This window comes from Mobula birostris, chromosome 4 (genome assembly GCF_030028105.1).
Source record: "Mobula birostris isolate sMobBir1 chromosome 4, sMobBir1.hap1, whole genome shotgun sequence".
Taxonomy (NCBI): domain Eukaryota; kingdom Metazoa; phylum Chordata; class Chondrichthyes; order Myliobatiformes; family Myliobatidae; genus Mobula; species Mobula birostris.
In genome coordinates, this window is record NC_092373.1 from 50305287 (window position 1) to 50326961 (window position 21675).

The window sequence follows — 21675 nt, forward strand, 5'->3', positions numbered from 1 at the left end:
CCTCACAATGCGACAACTACAAGAAAAACGTCGAGAACAATTTCAACCTTTGTACATGGCATTCATCGACCTCACCGAAGCCTTTGACTCGGTATCAAGGGAACTCCTATGGGATGTCCTATCCACCTATGGATGCCCTGAAAAGTACATTCGAATCCTGAGACTCCTCCACAATGGCATGCTTGCCACAGTCATGGTCAGCAACAGTAACTGTGAGCCTTTTCAGGTTAGATCACGAGTAAAACAGGGATGCGTGATTGCCCCAACTTCGTTCACCATCTTCATTGCGACAATCGAAATTGCCTACAGAACAGATGGGCACACTTTTCAATCTTGCCTGTCTCAAGTCCAAAACGAAGACATCCATGAGTTCCCTCATCGAGTTCCAATATGCAGATGACAACAGTGTTGCAGCTCTTGCAGAAAACCACCTACAACAGATTCTGACTGCCTTCAACTGTGCATATATGAAACTTAGTCTTACCATCAATTCCAAGACTCAGATCATCTACCAACCGTCACCAACTGAGACAAATCAGATAGAACCATCAATTCATCTTGGCGAAATAACCCTGGAAAACATGGACCACTTTCCGTATCTTGGAAGTCACCTCTCCTCCAATGTCGACCTTAATGACGAGATCCAACATCGTCTTAAATGTGCTGGAACAGCTTTTGGATGTCTCCAAACAAGAGTCTTTCAAGATCATGACATCCGAACAGACACCAAAATGTTAGTGTACTAAACAGTGGTAATCCCAACACTCCTGTTTGCATCAGAAACCTGGACAACAAACCGGCGACATCTGAAGTCACTTGAAAAGTTCCATCAACGCTGTCTTTGAAACATCTTAAATATCAGGTGGGAAGATAGAAGAATCAACGTCAGTGTGCTAAATGAAACAAAAACAACAAGCATTGAAGCCTACGTCATCAAGAACCAACTAAGATGGAGCGGTCATGTTGTTTGGATGAAATTCAAACGTCTGCTGAAACAAATCTTCTACTCCCAGCTTAAAGGCGGCAAACGTAAAAGAGGCAGACAACAGAAGAGGTTCAAAGATGTCTTAAAAGCCAACATGAAAAAATGTAACATCGACACTAACAATTGGGAAACGTGTCAAGGGCAGGAAACTCTGGCAAGCCATCATCCGAGAAGGAACAGCAACTTCCGAAGCCAACAGATGTGCAGAATTGGAAGAAAAGAGAAGAAAATGGAAGGAGAAGGAGCAACAACCAAAGCCCAATCTGCCATCTGGAACTACCTGTCCTGAATGCGGAAGAACTTTCAAAGCCGAGATTGGACTCATAAGCCACTTGAGAGCATATAAGTAGAACAACAGAACAAGGACCATCATCCTCGACCTTGAGGGATAGCCACGATGACAACGACTAATATATAACCCTGAACTTTGCCTGCATTCTGTAAGTTAGCACATTTTAAGTCGATTTAGCGAAAAATAGTGCCGCTGCAATGTACCGTTTGCGCTAATTGGAGGTCACAAACAGACAGAGCACGAGAGTTTTAGTAGTGTATAGATTAAGTTAAAACGTCTCTGTAACTGGAAAATATTTTATGCAGAAATTCAGATTCACTTACAAGTATTCATCATAGGTACATCAAATCATACAGTGAAGTGTGTTATTTGCATTAACAACTAACAAACTCAATGATACGCTGTGGACAACCTGCAGGTATTACCACACATTCCAGTGCCAACACAGCATGCCCATAACGTTCAACAGCAGGGAATCAACTTTTCTCAGCAATTTTTAAATTTCAGAATTCTCTTTTTATTTTATTTTTCTGGATATATTTCAGTTTTTAGCTTAATATTCTGTAAATACAATCTTTATTTAATTCTGTAAAGTATTTAGCTAGTTAAAATTTATTGTCTTTTACTTCCTTATTTGATGGAATGCTTCATGATTGGCTGCTTAACTTTCTTGATGCCAACAATGCAGATGAACACCAAGATCTCAAATTATGTCAAGACAGATGAAAATCATGTCAGAAAACAATTTCTTCAAAGTCAGCAGTGACCACTAATGCTTAATCCTTGACTATAGAAACCATACAAAAAAAAACCAGATAGGAAACTAAGTGTCCTGCTTCTTATTCAACTGGAGTAGTAGAACAATGAAGAAACAGTATTTTGAACTGATCAGACCTGTCCATTAACACCAAGTCGTCTCGTAGAAGAGCACATTTCGATTTTGGCCAAAAAACACGAACTAGACATCCAGCATCTAAGTATTCATTCTGATGTAAAGCATGTGCCAGCTGATTCACAGTCTAAAAACAGAGATATATTCAGTATACGTAAATGCACATTGTGCTAAGAAATTCACAATAAATAATGTGACTTAAAAGGCAAAAATAAATGTAATACCACCAAGACAAATAGACAGGACTCGAGAAAAACACTTTAATACCAGGTTACTTAGTAAATATAAAAACATAAGGCATTTCTCCAAAGACACAGATACCTACACATTCTCCTTTATAATTAATACTAGCTAATATATTCACTACCTACAGTTTTTAAGGAGTCTTAATTAGAAAGAAAATCTACAAAATACATATAAAACTTGTATGCTATCATAATACACAGTACTGTGCAAAAGTCTTTGGCACCCCAGCTATAGATTTGTCCCCAAGATGTTTGCACAGTACTGTATATATCCCAAATGAGCTTCCTTTAGTTCTATTGCAATTCTCTCTAACCTGATCTCTCAATCAAGGCAACAATATCAATTTCCAGTTTTATCCCATTTTTTCCTTCAATTCACTTTTATTCCCACTTAAATGCTTCTGCTCACACAAACTCTTCTCTACATTCACAGTCACTACATTGCAACCCTTCTATTGAAGTAAATGTTGCAAACTTTTATTAAGTTTTGACAAATCCTTCATTAGCATCCACTTTACATTGCCTTCTCACTTTATCACTGCTCTTTCATTTGTAAAGCTCCACTTCTCTTGTTTCCATCAACCCAACTCTCAACACCTTTACAAAGTTATCTTTCAATTCACAATTCTTTTACATCTGGCACATCACTTATGATGCCTCTACTGTTGCTTTATTACATAATTGACCACTAACAATTATATTCAACATTATTGTTTCCAGCAAAGTAAGGATTTTTTCTTGTCTCTGTCACTCCTCAAATTACAGCATTACTTTCACTCCTAAAGTCAGGGGGCACAAATTCTTACATAAATAGAGCACAACTGTACCAATCAGTTCTGGCTTCACCAATTAAATATTACCATGCTTCAGTTTCCTTGAGAAAACTGCATACTGTTCTAAAATGATCACTAGGTGGAAGAACAAGCACAGTATTAATTTTTGAAAGACCACATTAAGCTTGTTTTCTGTGCTCTCTCACCACAAACTAATTAAACATGCAATGAGCATGAATTTCTTTTGCCACAGTCGCCATATCCTTACAACGACTTCCTAAATTCAGAAAATCTTTATTATTTAGCATCCATGGGGAATGGGAGTGGGGCATTAATCAAGAGTTAAGAATGTTTTCACACAATCTAACTACTATTGGATAAGGGAAAAGAAATGCTGCAATAGTCACCACTGGCAAGAAAAAAAATTGCAAGCAATGCAAAACGGCAGAGCATGCTCAGGTACTCCCTTACTGTTGTCTTAGGATCAGTACAGATCAGTATTCATATGCATGAGGAGATAGAAAGAGGATTTAAGAAAATTATATTGCTTTACATTAAATGTTTAGAAATAATTAAAACAGGTTTTGCATGTTTTTTATATTGAGTTTTAAAAAAATTACCCATTACAATGTGAACACTGGAATTTAGAAATAAAGTTCATTTTGAAGATACTAAAGAACAATAAAGATATAGAAAAATTACATCTTATGGATGGAAAATCTAGGAATATGGAGAGTAGTCTGGAAATAGGGATCAGACTTTCAAAGAGAAAGGTTGTTAGGAATCTGCAACTCCCTCTGCAAATGACAACTAAAACTTGATCAATTATCTTAAATCTGAAATGAACAAATTTTTTGTTAACCATGTGCATTAAAGATTGAAGGAAAAGGTAAGCTTATGGAATAAACTAAGTGGTCTATGCCTTTTTTTTTGTTTTGCAAAGTGTTCACTGTATGGCTGTAGTAAAATTTAATCATCACTATTGGTTGTATTAGAAACATGGTGTTTAGGAGCATTTAAAGGAGTCAACCAAGATACTCTATTAACTAAGGTAAATGTTATATGCAATAGCTGGTAGAAAAGTCAGGAAAACATCTCTTTGGGGATTGGATGAGGTTTTGGAATGAAAAGAATGAGGAAGTGAGAAGAAAAAATTTTCTAGTGACGTATTAGAAACAGAAACTTCTATGGAAATCCTGACTGAAGACAAAGACAAAGTTGTTGAATTAGAAAACTGCATTATAATAGATAGCATATTCACTCCAGCATAAAATTTATGTAAAAATATATTAAAACCCTACTGATCTCAATATCCATCCATTTCCTGCATAAACAAGTACTTACTTTCACATTCTTCTTTTCCTCAGAGTCTTCAGTCATCAAATAAGCTTTATCCCCTTCTGTTCCTTCAACACTTAGGAAGCAGTTAGTTGTATGTCCAATACCACTCGGCAGTACCTTGTCCCGTAACATTGCATTGATCACAGTACTCTTTCCATTGCTTGTTCTATGAAAAAACAAAATAACTTTAAAAACTTCTCTTTCAATTCAAACAGAATTTTTATTTACACAGAAAATTTGCAATATTAAAAACAATCTCTTGATTTATTTTTTGGCAACAGTATCAAGATGAGTTTGAGGATAGAAATTAGATTAGATTAGATTAGATTATGAGGACACATAGTCCTCTTTTATTGTCATTTAGTAATGCATGAATTAAGAAATGATACAATATTCCTCCGGTGTGATATCACAAAAACACAGGACAGACCAAGGCTGAAATACTAACAAAACCACATAATTATAACATATAGTTACAGCAGTGCAACAATACCATAACTTGATGAAGAACAGTCCATGGCACAGTAAAAAAGTGGATAACCAAGAAATTTAACTATGTTTTCAAAGTACAACATGTGGTATTAATCTATGAAAAAATAGCAGCAGCCTTCTACAGCTTCTGGAATAGATATAATACCCGGCATGGTAACACTGAGGGTCCAAAATTTTCTAAGCAATAATTAGAGTTTCCCATTTTCCACATGTATGGCCTTCAGGCTACTCAGTGAGGAAAGTAAATATTTGCTGCTTTCATTTATTTGATGCGTGTGGCCATGAGGCAAGTTCAATATGCATTTCCATACAAGACCATAAAGATATAGGAGCAAAATTAGGCCGTTCAGCCCATAAAGTCTGCTCCAATTATGGCTCTTTTTTTTAATCCCTCTCAACCACATTTGCCTGCATTCTCACCATATTCTTTGTCCCTTTTACTGAGAACCTATCAACCTCTGCTTTATGTACCCAATAACTGAGCACCCTCAGCCATCTGTGGCAATGAATCCCACAAATTTACCACTCTCTTGCTAAAGAAATTCCTCCTCATCTCTGTTCGAAAGTGATGCCCTTGTCTCTCTCTAAGTGATTCCTAGTCTCTCCACTCCATCTGGCCTTTCAATTTACAAAAGGTTTCAATGAGATCACCCCTCATTCTTCCAGTCTCCAGCAAGTACAGGCTAAGAGCCATCAAATATTCTTTGTATTTTAACCATTTCATTCCCAGGATCATTCTTGTGAACCTGCTCAGGATCCTCCCCAATGCCAGCAGTGTTTTTTAGATAATGGGCCCAAAATTGCTCACAATACTCCAGATGCATTCTGAGCAATGCCTAATACAGCCTTAGCATTACATCCTTGCTTTTATATTCTAATACTCCTGAAATGAAAACTAACATCGCATTTGTTTTTCCTACCACCAACTCAACCTGCAAGTTAACCTTTAGGGAATCCTGCACAAGGTCTCCCAAGTGGCATGGTAGCATAGTGGTTAGCACAATGCTGTACAGTTCAGGTGACCCAGGTTCATTTCCCACTGTTTGTGCATTCTTCCTGTGATCACGTGGGTTTCCTCCAGGTGCTCCGGTTTGCTCCCACAGCCCAAAGTAGTACCTGTTGGTAAGTTAATTGGTCATTGTAAGTTGTCCTGTGATGAGGATAGGATTAAATTGGGGGATTGGTGGGCAGCACAGATCAAAGAGATATACTGTATCTCAATAAGTAAAGTCCTTTTGCACCTCTGATTTCTGAATTTACTCCCCATAAACCTTTATTCCTTCTATCAAAAGTGTGCATGACCATACACTTCCCTACTCTGTATTACATCTGCCACGTCTTTGTCCATGTGACCTATCTACCTTCAGACTTCTCAGCTTCCCAAGCAGCTTTCCCTTAGAAATAGCAAATACACTCAATTCTGCTCCCTAACACTCATACATTTCTGGCATTCTGCTAGTGTCTTCCACAGTGAAGACTGACGCAAAATACCAACAAAGTTCATACACTGTTTCTTTGTCCCCCATTACTATCTCTCCAGTCTCATACAGTTCCTGGATATGGGAAATACATACCCATTGTTCTTCTAGAGATGAGGTGGCATACCAGGTAGAGCTGTTGCCACACAGCTCCAGTGACCCAGGTTCAATCCTAGGTGGTGTTTGCATTCTCTCCCTTCACAAGCATTTTCCCTGGGTGACAGGTGTACTGGTTGGTAGGTTAATTGGTTGTTATTATTCTGAGTGTGGGTGGAGAAACAAGATAAGAAAACTGTGGGGCAGGGTGGATAGTTATTGAATATGTGAAAGAAAGTAAGAAACAGGGAATTGAATAAAGTTTCCAGTAAGATAGTGGCACGCTCGGATTCAGCAGCTTCTCTGGGTCCAAACAACGGTGTAACTGTTTGTCCTTTCTGTCTTATTTTTACTTTCGCACGGCACTGCTGGATATTAAAAACATCAAGTATAGCAGGTCTACCTCACTAACAAGTTGCTGGATAGCAAAAGAGCTGGACGCGTTGCAGCCTACTACAGACACCCAAGGAAGAAGGCATCAAAGAAAGTGCACGATCCAACAAACAGTGGAAATGATTGGCTTGGATGTTTTCTTGTGATCGCAAGACCCTGTTGGACACTGGTAATGAAAAACACTGATTCACTGGTTCATTAATGAGACTGATGGCAGGAAAGCTGTGTTGCCTTGGTTGTTGCATGGACAACGCCCTTATGCCTCGGGGTTGCCTATTTGGGCCACTGACAAAGGAGACACTGGAGCTGGCTGCATGCTGTTGGATTCCAAACTGGGTTGGGGTCTGCTCCTGGGAAGACAAGTGGGATTGTACTTGTCTGCAGCTGCACTTGTGCAAGATGAGGAACTGCTATGGCGTGCTCTTGCAGAAACGTGGCTCCAGAACAATATCCATGCACCATCAACCTACAGGCCATGACAATCAGGGAGTTGGGCTATATTATTATTTTCTGTAACTAAGTTTTTCAACTATCATAATTACATGTGCTGCAACTGTTGGTACTGCGTTTTGCACCTTGGCCACAAAGAAATGCTATTTCATGTGGCTGTATTCCTGAGTATGGTTGAATGACAATTAAACATGAACTTGAATTTGAATGTTGATTGATGGGATTGCTGTGAGGACAAGCAAAGACTTAATGGCTGAATAGCCTCTTTCCATGTGGTAAGGAGAAATATGAAAAATATAAACAGGCTTCTGGCCCAAATAAGTGGCAAAAATGTCCCAAATAAACAAAGGAATCTTAACAATTTTCTTGATTAGTTTTTGTTCTTTTAGAGTTCCTCCAAATAAGTGAGGGCCCAATTACCCAGAATCCACTGCATTTCAAAATATGCCTCCAATTCTTGGTTAAGATCAGGATTATTGCTGAAACGTACAAATCCTTTCCCTCAACTTAAAAATAATGAAATTCATTATTTCTGCTAGTTTTTCTTCCTCTCAAAGTTTAAAAAAAATTGTTAAAACCCAACCAGCCATCGCCCAATCATCCCATTTTAATTTATCTACTCTGAGCAAGGATACTATGCATTTTTGTTGAGCAGTACTTTTTTAAATTGTTTACCAAATTAAAAAGACCTGCTCAGAGGTCATATTTGATAAATTAAGAAATATATTCTGGCTTTTTACTCTAAGCAATATATCCACAAATAATTAGCCAAGAGAATGCTTCATCTCACCTTCCAAAAAAGGCTACTTTCATGTGCCTACGTGCCAGCACCTCACTGATTCCAGCCACTTTAGAAGCAAACATTTCTATCTCTGACAACTGCTGCTGTGTTGTTATCTTCTCTAAGCCTTCATTCTGATGAGACTCTGAAAGATTCAAATGATCATGGAGAGATTTAGTAAAAATATAAGATCTCACATTTAAGAATCACCTTTGCCATGACAAAATATATCAAAAAATCATAAATCATCTGATTTAAAAAATACACATCCAGAGGAGACACTAAAACATGTGATTAAAACATGCTCAGAGGTAGATGGCAAGGGTTATCTTAAAATTAGGTCAGAAATATAGAGGCTTAGAGAAAGAAATCAAGATCTTGGGCGGTAAACATCAGACAATAAGTAGGAGGAAAGGTAGCTGGTGAAGTACAATCTATCAGCATGGGAAGAGGTTAAAGAAAAAGGAAGGCGTGGCCACACAGAAACTTAAACATTAGGAGCCAAACCTCCTGACTTTCTCCTTGTTGCTATGGACATTTGACGAACTCTCACTTTTGCTGAATACCCAACAGAATTCAATAAATCTCGCTGATGAAATCAATGCTGTCCCGGCCTCATTGGAATTCACATATTGAACCCTCGAATATAGTGATAACACTTCAAAGAAGTTTTTCTTTCTCCTTTCCTTCACGTGTGCTGAATCTTGCACTGATCTTGTTACTTATGTATATTGTTTGTAATCCCTTACCGATTTTACTGATGCAGCATAGAAAGCATCCAATGTGAATGCATCATGTTTTGATAAAGCAACTGCTCTGCATGTGACTGGAAGAAAAACTGCAGTTTTGGACACAGCTCAGCACATCACAGAAACCAGCTTCTCTTCTGTAGAATTTGTCTACACTTTTCAAATGAATCAGTAAAGCAGCCAGCATGATCAAAGATCCCACCCAATCTCTCTTTTTCCCTCTTTCATCATGCAGAAGACACAAAAATCTTAAAGCAAGTACCACCATTCTCAAGGACAGCTTTTACTCCACTATTATAAAACTATTAAACAGTTCCCCAAATTGGATTCTTGACCACATGACTTATCTCATTATGATCTTGCACCTTTTTGTTTATCTGCACTGTACTTTCTCAGTAGCTGTTACACTTCATTTTGCATTATTATTGCTTACCTTGTTCTAAGCAATATGCTCTGCTTAATGATCTGATCTGTATGCATGACAAGCTTTTCATTGTACCTTGGTACACGAGACAAGAAACCAATTCCAATATGAAATGAGTTACAGAAGTGGTGAGTTGAAAAAAGAAATTCCCTAACAAGTTAAGAGCTAAAGCTGGAGTTTCCACTTAACAAGTTTCTTAAATTTGATTTAATTTGTAGCTTTTAAACGAGGTAGTAACAAGGAGTTGTAGATACAAATTCTTAAGAACAATGTAAACAGAATATATTTCTGAAGGATCACAGGTAGATAAGGTAATTAAGATGGCATATGGAACACTTGCAAACATTATTCAGGGATACAATAATTAGAATACAAGTTCAGGAAGGCTATGGTAAAACTTTGGTTAGCTAACATCTGAAAAACTATGTACAATTCTGTACAAAGGAATTCATTGCACTTGTGTGTGTGGAGAGGAAAATGGCAGCATTTTGCCTGGATGGAGCACTTCAGTTACGGGAGGAGCTACATAGGCCGGGTATGTTTCCCATGGTATAAAGGAGGCCAAGGAGCTACTTGATTAATGTAAAATTATGAAGAGCATAGATAGGATGGAAGGTAAGAAATTGTTCCTCATTGCACAGGTGTACAAAGCAAGAGGTAATTTAAAAATTTTAAGGGGATAATTAGGATTTTTTGTCCCACCAAGAGAAGAATTGGAATCTAGAATGGACTTTCTGAAGAACTGGATGCATAAACTCTTGCAACATTTAAGTAACATCTAAAGAGCACCTGAGCCAACCCATCACAGAAGGCTCCAAAGCCAAGCAACTAGAACCTATAGGAAAACAGCAGTCAGCTGAGGCACAGTGGGTTATAAGGCCCTATGTTTGAGCTGTATGACTCTGACTTTACTAACTTTCAATTTTGTGCAGAAGAGCATTCTGAATGTTTGTATTGCTGCTTGATGTGGCCTGGCCATGACAAGAAAACAAGGACATTTATGTCAGAATGCTGTTTCTGGATTTCAGTTCAGCATTCAACACTATTGTCCCACAGACCTTGGTGAGCAAACTCCTACTCCTCGGTCTAAGTACACCACTGTGCAACTGGGTGTTGGATTTGCTAACCATCAGGCATCAGATAGCCAGGATGCACAAGCACTCCTCTTCCCCATCATCTTCAGCACAGGTGCCCTCCAAGGCTGTGTGCTAGGTCCACTGCTGTACACTCTGTTCACACTTGACTGCACAGCCAAACACCTAAGTAATCACATTGTCAAGTTCACCAATAACACAACAGTGGTGGGCCTCATCACCAACAACGAAACGGCCTACAGAGAGGAAGTGGAAGAGCTCGAGGCCTAGTGCCAGGCAAATAGCCTCTCCCTCAATGTCAAAAAGACGAATGAGAAGGTACATAACTTCAGGAGCTCACACCACACACACACACACACACACCCTTCTTTACATTGGCGGCACGGCAGTGGAATCTGGGAGGAGTTTCTAACTCCTGGGAGTGCACCACACAACCTCTCATGGTCCCAGAACATACCCTGCACAATCAAGAAAGTTCACCAATGCCTCTACTTTCAGAGGAGGCTGAAGAGAACTGTACTATGCATGTCAATACTCACAACCTTCTACAGATGCACAGTGGGGGTACTTGATTAATGTAACATGCTGCATCACTGCATGACACTGAAACTACACAATGGCAAACAGGAAGACTCTCCAGTGGGTACTAAAAGCTGCCCAACACATCACTGGCACCAGACTACCCATTATCAAGAACACATACACAGAAAAGTGCTGGAAAAAGGTCAGCAATATCCTGAAAGTGCCCACCCACCCTGTTCATGTTGTTTGTCCCACTCCCATCAGGACCATCAGACTCAAAAATAGTTACTAACCCCAAGCAGTAAGGCTGAGTAACACCTCCCCACCACCACTACTTTATCATTTCCTGTCAGTCATTCACCACAGTTATTCCTGTGCCTCTGCCATTAGATCTCTGAATAGTCCATGAACCCACAGACACTACCTCACTATTACTCTTTTGCACTATTTATTCATTCTATCACAACATTTAAACAGCATCTAAAGAGATGCTACACTTAAGAAGCATCTAAAGCATTGATCCTTGCAGTACACCACCAGTCACAGGCCCATGGTCAGAGAGGCAAAAGTCAACTACCACTCTCTGGCTTTTACCACAAAGCCAATTTACTAGCTCATCCTGAATGCCAAGCGACTGAATCTTTTTGACACACCTACCATGCGGGATGTTGTCAAATGCTTTGCTAAAGTCCATGTAGACAATATCCACAGCCTTACCTTCATCAACTTTCCTAGTAACTTCCTCAAAAAACTCTGTAACTAATGACACCAAAGGCAATATGATCACTAGATGCAGTGCTCCCCCCATGCTAGCTTCTGTTACCTGCCCTGTCTCATTTTCTGTTAGGAGATCTAGTATCACTCTCCCTAGTTGGGATGTCTGTGTATAGATTAAGGAAAATTTCCTGAACACATCTGACAAACTCTAACCCATGCAGCCCTTTTACAGTATGTTCAACATGCTGATCCATGCTCTAGGTTCATCTACCTTTCCTAAAGTACTAGTTGCATTGAAAGATACACAATTCAGGACATCAGTTCACTATGCTCAATCTTTTGATTCCTGACTTTGTATGTAGACCTAGCCACATCTTTCCCTATAACCACTCCACTATCCTTTCTGGTGCTCTGGTACCCCTCCTCCGGCAGCTTTATTTTAAACTCTACCACTAGCAAACCTTTCTGTAAGGATATTAGGCCCCCTCCAGTTCAGGTGCAAACTGTCCCATCTGTATGGGTTGCACCTTCACTGGAAAAGAGCCCAATGAACCAAAAATCTGAAGCCCTCCTGCACCATCTCCTTAGCCATGTGTTAAACTGTATTATCTTATTTCTGGCCTCACTGGCATGTGGTAAGGATAGCAAAACTGAAATTACATCCCTGAAGTCTCTGTCCTTTAACTTAGCACCCAACTCCCTAAACTCACTTTGCACCTTAGCACATAGTTACCCTTCCTACAACTGCCATTGGTACCAACGTGGACCATGAACCCTGAATGCTCACCCACCCACCGAGAATTCTGTAGACTCAATCTGAGAAGTCCCTGCCCCTGGCATCTGGGAATCTCGTTCTCGTCCACAGAACCTCTTGTCTGTTCCCCTAACTATTGAATGCCCTGTCACTACAGCTCACCTCTTCTCCCCCCTTCTCTTCTGAACCACAGAACCACAGTCAGCGCCAGAAACTTGACTGCTGTGGCTTTTGTCAGCTAGGTCATCCCCTCCCAACCGTACCCAAAATGGTATACCTGTTAAGGGGAACGACCACAGGCTGCCTATCCCCTTTTCTCTTCCTCATGGTCACCCAGTTACCAGCACCTTGGGTGTAACTACCTCCCTGTATCACCCATCAACCAACCCCTCAGCCTCTCAAATGATCCAAAGTTCATCCAGCTCCATTTCCAATTCCCTAACATGGTTTTGTAAGAAGCTGGATGCACACCTTGCAGGTGCAATCATCAGGAATACTGGAAGTCTCCCTGCCCTCCCACATCTCATAAGGGAAGCTTCCAGCTATATTGCCTAGCACCTCTACCGCTCTAACAGTGCAATAACAAAGTAAGAAAAAGCGAAAGAAAACTATAAAATCTACTTGTAGCCTCTGCCTCACTGAAGCCCCTCTGACACAAAGCCTCAAGCCCCCCAATCTAACAAGGCCAATACACTCACAATGAACCCTCTGGTTAAACCTAACTTTTTCACATTGGTTCTTGCCAAGTGACTAATTTCACACAATCCAATGTCTCCTGATAATCTGAGGCACACAGAATGTCGCGAATTCCCCCCTGCCAAAAGGGCACTTGACCTAAAGCAGATTTTTCAGTAATGGGCAGTTTGCAAGCTTTAGATTGTGAATTTTAAAACTGAGATACTGATGGTCCAGGTGCTTTAGGTAAATGACACACATCAAATGAGATATAGGCTGCAGATATTTTTAATAATTAGAATTTTAAAGAGTACCAGCTAGATGAACACTTTAAAATTTAAATATGAAAGAAACAAAAATCATTGATGAGACTTTTATGAGAACAAGGGTTATAGTAGGGACAAGCAATATCAATTGGCAAGTTGGTTTACTATTGGTAAATTTGTTTTATTATTGCCACATGTAGCAATAATTCTTTCTGCTGATCGAGTGTTATTCAGTTAGATGCTGAACATAATAAGATTTTTTCCAAAGCTCTTGGCGGGATCAAGAGAATCACATTCTACTTGGTGTAGGGTTACAGACTACTGTCAATACTCTACCATATGTCAGAAAAATTCCAAACGACAGTAAAAAAGCCAAATACATGTATATTTGTGGTCTACTGCTAAACTACATACAATTTATTTGCAATATTAGCTTAAGGTTATAATGTAGAAGATATGGTTCAACATCTGTTACCTTCTGTATGTGTTAACAACTACTAAAGCTATGAAAATGAAATTTATTGCTTACCTTCAATAAACCTCGCCCCTTCATTAACATATTCCAACAATTGTTCAAAGATGGTATTAATCTTCTTTTTAGCTTGTACAAAGTGCTTCAGTGGAGATGAACAAGTGTCTGCCATAGTTTAACTGTAAACAAAACTCATTAGTAAGTGAAAGAAAAATATTCTAACCCAACAACTTGTTTATATAGAGCACATTTATCAAAATGAGATATCTCAAAGTGGTTCAGAGATGTAATATAGAGCAGAATTTGACACCACCCTCACGACAAACAATAAAATGGTAAAGAATTACATCTGGAGTCTTCAGGAAGATAACAAAGAAAAATTGTAGACAAATGCTCAGGAAAATAATTCCTTGGCTTAGAGGTAAAGGAATGATCAACAATGATCGAAGACAATGGTTAACATCCACAGATCTCTCAAAGATGTCGTCCAAGTTGATCAGGTGGTTAAAAAGGTATATGGTGTGATGGCCTTCACAAGCTGAGAGATTGAGTTCAAGAGCCGTGTGTTAATGTTGCAGCTCTATAAAACAGGTTAGACCATACTTGGAATATCATGCTCAGTTCTGGTCACCTCATTATAGGAAGGACGAATTTAAGGATGTCACCTGGATTAGAAAGCATATTTTATGAGGACATGGAATGAGCTAGGACATATCTTTTTGAAGCGAAGGAGGATAAGAGGTAACTTGTTAGAGGTGTACAGATGTTAAGTGGCGTAGATTGAGTGGATAGCCAGAAACTTTTTCCCAGAGCAGAAGTGACTAATATCAAGGGGCATAATTTTACGATGATTGGAGGAAAGTATAGTGGGGGGATGTCCAGGTGAATTCATCACACAGAGCGTGGTAACTGCCTAGGATGCCCTGCCAAGGATGGTGGTAGGGGCAAATACATTAGGGGTATTCAAGAAACTTTTAGATAGGCACGTGGATGATAGAAAAATAGAGCCCAAGTATGAGGGAAGGGTTAGATTGATCTTGGAGTATGTTAAAAGATCAGCACATGGTGGGCCAAAGGGCCTGTTAAGTATTGTCATGTTCTATATTCTAGTGACACAGCACTTAAAAGATGATATAACTGGATTCATTGTACAAAATATATACAGTATATCAGTTAACTGGGCCATTGGTTAATTGGGGCAGCCGCCTATCTGGTCCAACTTTTAAAATTATAAAAACTAATCGAGAAAATAGCTGGGATCAATGTTTTCTGCACATTGGGTGTCTGACAGTCTTTTTTTTATTAGGTTCTATTGGGTTTCTTTGTTTTGTGGCTGACTATAAGGTTGTATATAGTATACAAACTTTGATAATGAATTTACTTTGATTGCCTTTGTTTATTTGGGACACAATACTGTTTATTTAGGACAGGAGACTATTGCTGAACAGTTATGTGCACCTGTGTGTCCATTAGACATTACACCGTGCTTAAGTGAACAAGTTTTAAATTGTGCCAGTTGTCTGTGTTTGTGTTCAAAAAGCACTGATTTTTATCACTAATAGTTGGCGAGAAATAAGCAATAAGATAATTCAGAACTGTTTTGCTGACTGCAGTTTCAGGCATTCAGGCTTGAGGATGCCAGAAATGGCTGGGGGTGAAAATGAAACAATTTCACTACTTCAGCGAGTTAGGAACTATGAAGAATTTAAAGGTATCTTGAACTTTACAATGAAAATGAAGATTTGGAGGATGCAATCATCGAAAGCATTATATGAAGGCAGTTATATGCACTAGGTGTCTGCACTGATTTTGTTCATTTACAGTCAATCAAAAGAACACAGCAGCGTACACTGGACAAATTCCATCAATAACTATTAGATCCAGCATAGTTGTATAGTACTGAAGCAATATTGGTAATGTTCTAATTTGTTCTGTACTTCATTTAAATACGTAATTTGTCTTTTTTTTAAATAACCATTTCCATGAAACTTCGGCTAATTGGGGCAGATACCTAAATGGGCCAAAATGTACTGGTCCCAATGTGTCCCAATTAACTGAAACCTACAGTACTTAGCTTCAGTTAATAAAATCTTCAAATTATTTAGATACAATTAACACAGCGTACATTTGTAACATTCAGATGCCTAGAGAGAGGAAGCATAAACATTTCAATTCATTAGAATAATAATACTTTCTCCCCCTTCATCTTGCCATCTTCAGAAGTTTTCTGATGACTCTGCCATAGTTGGATGCATCAGCAAGGGAGATGAGGCTGAGTACAGGGCTACGGTAGGAAACTTTGTCACATGGTATGAGCAGAATTCTCTGCAGCTTAAAGTGAAAAAGACTAAGGAGCTGGTGGTGGACCTGAGGAGGGCTAAGGCACCGGTGACCCCTGTTTCCATCCAGGGGGTCAGTGTGGACATGGTGGAGGATTACAAATACCTCGGGATATGAATTGACAATAAACTGGACTGGTCAAAGAACACTGAGGCTGTCTACAAGAAGGGTCAGAGCCATCTCTATTTTCTGAGGAGACTGAGGTCCTTTAACATCTGTCAGACGATGCTGAGGATGTTCTACGAGTCTGTGGTGGCCAGTGCGATCATGTTTGCTGTTGTGTGCTGGGGCAGCAGGCTGAGGGTAGCAGACACCAACAGAATCAACAAACTGATTCGTAAAGCCAGTGATGTTGCGGGGATCGAACTGGATTCTCTGACGGTGGTGTCTGAAAAGAGGATGCTGTCCAAGTTGCATGCCATCTTGGACAACGTCTCCCATCCACTACATAATGTACTGGTTGGGCACAGTAGGACATTCAGCCAGAGACTCAATCCACCGAGATGCAACACTGAGCATCATAGGAAGTCATTCCTGCCTGTGGCCATCAAACTTTACAACTCCTCCCTTGGAGGGTCAGACACCCTGAGCCAATAGGCTGGTCCTGGACATTTCCTGGCATAATTTACATATTACTATTTAATTATTTACGGTTTTATATTGATATATTTATACTCTATTCTTGGTTGGGGCAACTGTAACGAAAATCAATTTCCCTCGGGATCAATAAAGTTTGACTATGACTATTCAGAGTTGCTGCCTGGCCTTGTGAATATTTCCAGCATTTTTGGGTTCCACAGTATCCTGGCATTAGATTATTCAGGTGCAATTTGGCTTTAATCATGGAGAGGGTTTGCACGAGTATTTTCACATTTAAACCTTAATCAAATATCGCTATGATGATTGTGTGTTCTAGTATCAATTGATTGGCGACAATAAAGTATAAAGTATAATCATTCATTTTTCTAATCACGTTCTAAACCAAAAATGTCGAAAAGTAAAAATAAACTGCTTTTTGGGAAGTTATACTCATCCATAGGCCAAGAATTTTGAATGGGAGAATAATCAGATTATTTTAGATTATGAGGACATGCAGTCCTCATTTATTGTCATTTAGTAATACATGCATTGAGAATAATAGAGTATAAATAAGCTAGCAGGGGTTAATTTCTCACATTCTTGCTATTTGTAGCTAATGAAATTAAAGATTGAGGGTCTGCAATCAGAAAAAAACACGACAGTAGAGGGAGATAGAGCAGAAGTTCCCAGCATTTTTTTTATACCATGGATCCTTACCATTAACCAAGGAGTCCGTGGACCCCAGGTTTGGAACCCCTGAGACAGAGAAGGAGACAACAGTGTAATTCTCTGATAATCTCAGCGGTATCAAATCAAGTCAAATTCAAGTTTAATTATCATTCAACCATACATGAATACAGCCGAATGAAACAGCCTTCCTCTGAGGCTAAGGTGCAAAACATAGCAACTTCCACCAGGAATCAACCAATATGAGAGTATGGGCCATCCCAAGGTCCAATACGTACATCCATTTATTCCTATGAATGCCAGAATTAATTTCACCTCCCTATTTTAATAATTATTTTTCTCATCAGTCTTGCGTGCTTTTGGCGCTGTTCATGACAATACATGGAGTTACGGTTAACACAAAGATACTTTTGTGTATTTTCCATCTTATGGACAAAATTAATTTATGCACATTTGTAAAAAATTGAAACTGTTCATTACACAGGGACTGCCTGCATAGTCAAGAGCTAGCCCCATGACAGTGAGTTGCAAGGTCTAAGGTCATGCAGAGAACTCCTATATTCATCAGAGAATGTAGTGAGATCACCAGGATGCTCATGAAGAATACAAAAATCAAGGTAACCAATGTGTTCTTTGGTACATGATTTAGTTGTGGCTGAACAGAGCATACTATCCTACCAGGCTGATCACAAAGGACTTGTATATTGGATGCAATTGATCATGAGCTCATCTTGACATGATTGGTTCTGTGCAGACAAGAAAATATTTACATATTATATGATGATGTTGCAAAATGTTGAACCACATCTCTGATAATGCTATATAAAGGTTCAGAGGTTCATTTTATTATCAAAGTATGTATGCAGAAAACAACTGAGATTTGTCTTCTCCATAAAATACAGACAACCATAGACGTAGATGAAAGAAAGACATCAATTCGCTCCCTGCACCCCTGCTCTCTAGTTGTAATCTTCAACTGCAGGAAAAGAAAAAGAAACAAAAACTTGCAAAGCCCAAAACCCCTCAACCTCTCCCTCGCACAAAAACTAACAGATCACATCAAAACCCATACCCCTAGCCTTCCAATCGGCAACAAGAAAGAATGGGTGAGAACATGAAAAAAAATATAGAACTCAAAGAGGCTAATATTAACTAGTTTGAACTACAGTCCAAATCCATAAATCTCAGAATTTCAATAACATCTCCAAGAGTACTGGGACCCAGTGGCCTCTCAGAGGGAAGCGACATGAACCAGTAGCCTCTCTGAGGGCAGGGACACGAACCAGCACTTTCTAGTGGGCCTTTCAGAGAACCACTTGCTCTCTTCCACATTTGCCTTAATGTTTCAATCCTCCTCAACATTTTGCCAGTGAGAAATGCAGTCAATCATGGCCCCTTGTCCCGTCTTTGAGATTCTCCTCGTGGCAGCTCGTGCTCGCATTTCTCTCCTAGAGTTTGCTTGGAGACAACAGAGCACTAGCTCACTCAAATGAACTACAGATTGTAAGCCGCAGGCTCCAACAGTTTCAAAAACAAAATTAAGATAAAAGGAATAAGTATAAGACACAGAAAAACTGAAATGGTTGCCTATCTAGAAGATGCTGTCCGAGGAACGGGCACCATATACCAGTGGAGAAAATATGAGGTCCTCCATTACTAAGGAGGAAGGGCCCTTCCCGCATGAGATAGCTTTGGGAAACAAGGTGAAGGAGAATCCCAAGAAATTCTATACCAAGAGCAAAAAGGTAACTAGGGAGAGAATGGGACTCAAGAATTTAGGAGTGAAGCATGAGACAGGCAAGATCTGAAATGAATATTTCTCAACTGCATTTACTGTGGAGAAGGTCATGGAAGCTAGGGAATTCAGGGAAAAGAATGTCTTGCAATATACCTACATTACAAGAGGTGATGCTGGTAGTTTTAGGCTGTTGCTCAAAATTGCTGGGGCCTTGGCAGATCTATTTGTATCATCATTAGCTACAGACCTGGAAGACCTGAGAATGGCTAATATTGTGCCTTTAATTACGAAGGGAAACAAAGACAATCCAGGGAACTGCAAGTGAGTGAATCTAACATCAGGGTTGGGAAAATCACTGGAGGGGGTTCTGAAAGAAGGATCAAACTGCATTTGGACTGATTAGAGAAAACACCGCTTTGTGTGTGAGGAAATCACTTCAACAAGTTTTGTTTTTGAAGAGATGACTAAGAGGATTGACAAGAGTAGAGCAGTAGATGGCATCTATATTAACTTTAATAAGGCCTTTGACAAGGTCTCACAAGGTAGGCTAATTGAAAAAGCTGTATTGCATGGGATCCATTGTAGCTATTTGGTTACAACACGAACTTAGGGATGGTTGTGAAGGATTATTTTCAGATCAGAGGCCTGTGATCAGTGGTGTGCCACAGGGATCATTGCTGTTACTCATCATCTACATTATATCATCGCTGAGAATGTGCAATGGTTGGTAGGTGTGTGGATGACACCAAAACTGTCATCTAAGATTACAAGATATCTAACTTACTTAAGACATTTATCCAAGACTACATCAAGACCACAACTACAGGTATGAAGATCCCTGCTGCACCTGATGACCCTGTGATCCCTGTCTCAGAGGCCGATGTTAGGGTGTCTTTAGACAGTGAACCATCACAAGGTGCAAAGTCCAGATGGAGTACCTGGTAAGGCTCTGAAAACCTGTGCCAACCAACTAACAGGAGTATTCAAGGACACTTTCAACCTCTCACTGCTACGGCAGAAGTCCCCACTTACTTCAAAAAGGCAACAATTACACCAGTGCCTAAGAAAAATGCCAGCTGCCTTAATGATTATTGCCCAGTAGCACTACAGTAGATGAAATGCTTTGAGAGGCTGGTCATGACTAGACTCAGCTCCTGCCTCAGCAAGGACATGGACCCACTGCAATTTGCCTATCACTACAATAGGTCAACGGCAGATGCAATCTCAATGGCTCTCCACACGGCTTTAGACCACCTGGACAACACAAACACCGATGTCAGGATGCTGTTCATCAACTATAGCTCAGCATTTAACACCATCATTCCCACAATCCTGATTGAGAAGTTGCAGAACCTGAGCCTCTGTACCTCCCTCTGCAATTGGATCCTCGACTTCCTAACCAGAAGACCACAATCTGTGTGGATTGGTGCTAACATCTCTTCCTCACTGACAATCAACACTGGCGTACCTCAGGGGTGTGTGCTTAGCCCACTGCTCTACTCTCTATATACACATGACTGTGTGGCTAGGCATAGCTCAAATACCATCTATAAATGTGCTGATGATACAACCATCTTTGGTAGAATCTCAGGTGGTGACGAGAGGGCGTACCGGAGTGAGATATGCCAAGTAGTGGAGTGGTGTCGCAGCAACAACCTGGCACTCAATGTTAACAAGACGAAAGAACTGATTGTGGACTTCAGGAAGGGTAAGACAAAGGAACATATACCAATCCTCAGAGGGATCAGAAGTGGAGAGAGTGAGCAGTTTCAAGTTCCTGGGTGTCAAGATCTCTGAGGATCTAACCTGGCCCCAACATATCAATGCAGTTATAAAGAAGGCAATACAGCAGCTATACTTCGTTAGGAGTTTGAAGAGATTTGGCATGTTAACAAATGCACTCAAAGACTTCTATAGATGTACTGTGGACGACATTCTGACAGGCTGCATCACTGTCTGGTATGGGGGGGGTGCTATTGCACAGTACTGAAAGAAGCTGCAGAGGGTTGTAAATCTAGTCAGCTCCATCTTGGGTACTAACCTACAAAGTACCCAGGACATATTCGGGGAGTGGTGTCTCAGAAAGCCAGCGTCCATTATTAAAGACCTCCAGCACCCAGAGCATGCCCTTTTCTCATTGTTAACATCAGGTAGGAGGTACAGAAGCCTGAAGGCACACACTCAGCGATTCAGGAACAGCTTCTTCCCCTCTGTTATCTGATTCTTAAATGGACATTGAAGCTTTGGACACTACCTCACATTTTTTTAATATACAGTATTTCTGTTTTTGTGCACATTTTTTAAATCTTTTCAATATACATATACTGTAATTGATTAACTTATTTTTTCTCTTCTATATTATATATTGTATTGAACTGCTGCTGCTTAGTTAACAAATTTAACATCACATGGCGGTGACAATAAACCTGATTCTGATTTG

General features: G+C 39.8%; 1 protein-coding gene across 2 annotated transcripts in view; it reads right to left on the bottom strand.

The window, feature by feature from the left end:
* Positions 1–21675, bottom strand: part of LOC140196328 (mitofusin-1-like) — a 72670-nt gene that overhangs the window by 47773 nt on the left and 3222 nt on the right. The window contains exons 2-5 of one of the 2 annotated variants that reach the window (XM_072255325.1): positions 13949–14070; positions 8228–8363; positions 4532–4694; positions 2172–2296 (exon numbers count right to left, since the gene is read on the bottom strand). In XM_072255325.1, the coding sequence (XP_072111426.1) occupies positions 2172–2296; positions 4532–4694; positions 8228–8363; positions 13949–14063 (539 nt within the window). In that variant the 5' untranslated portion in view covers positions 14064–14070. Of the gene's footprint in view, positions 1–2171; positions 2297–4531; positions 4695–8227; positions 8364–13948; positions 14071–21675 lie in introns of those variants that run through there. The other variant, XM_072255326.1, reaches the window with a different exon arrangement.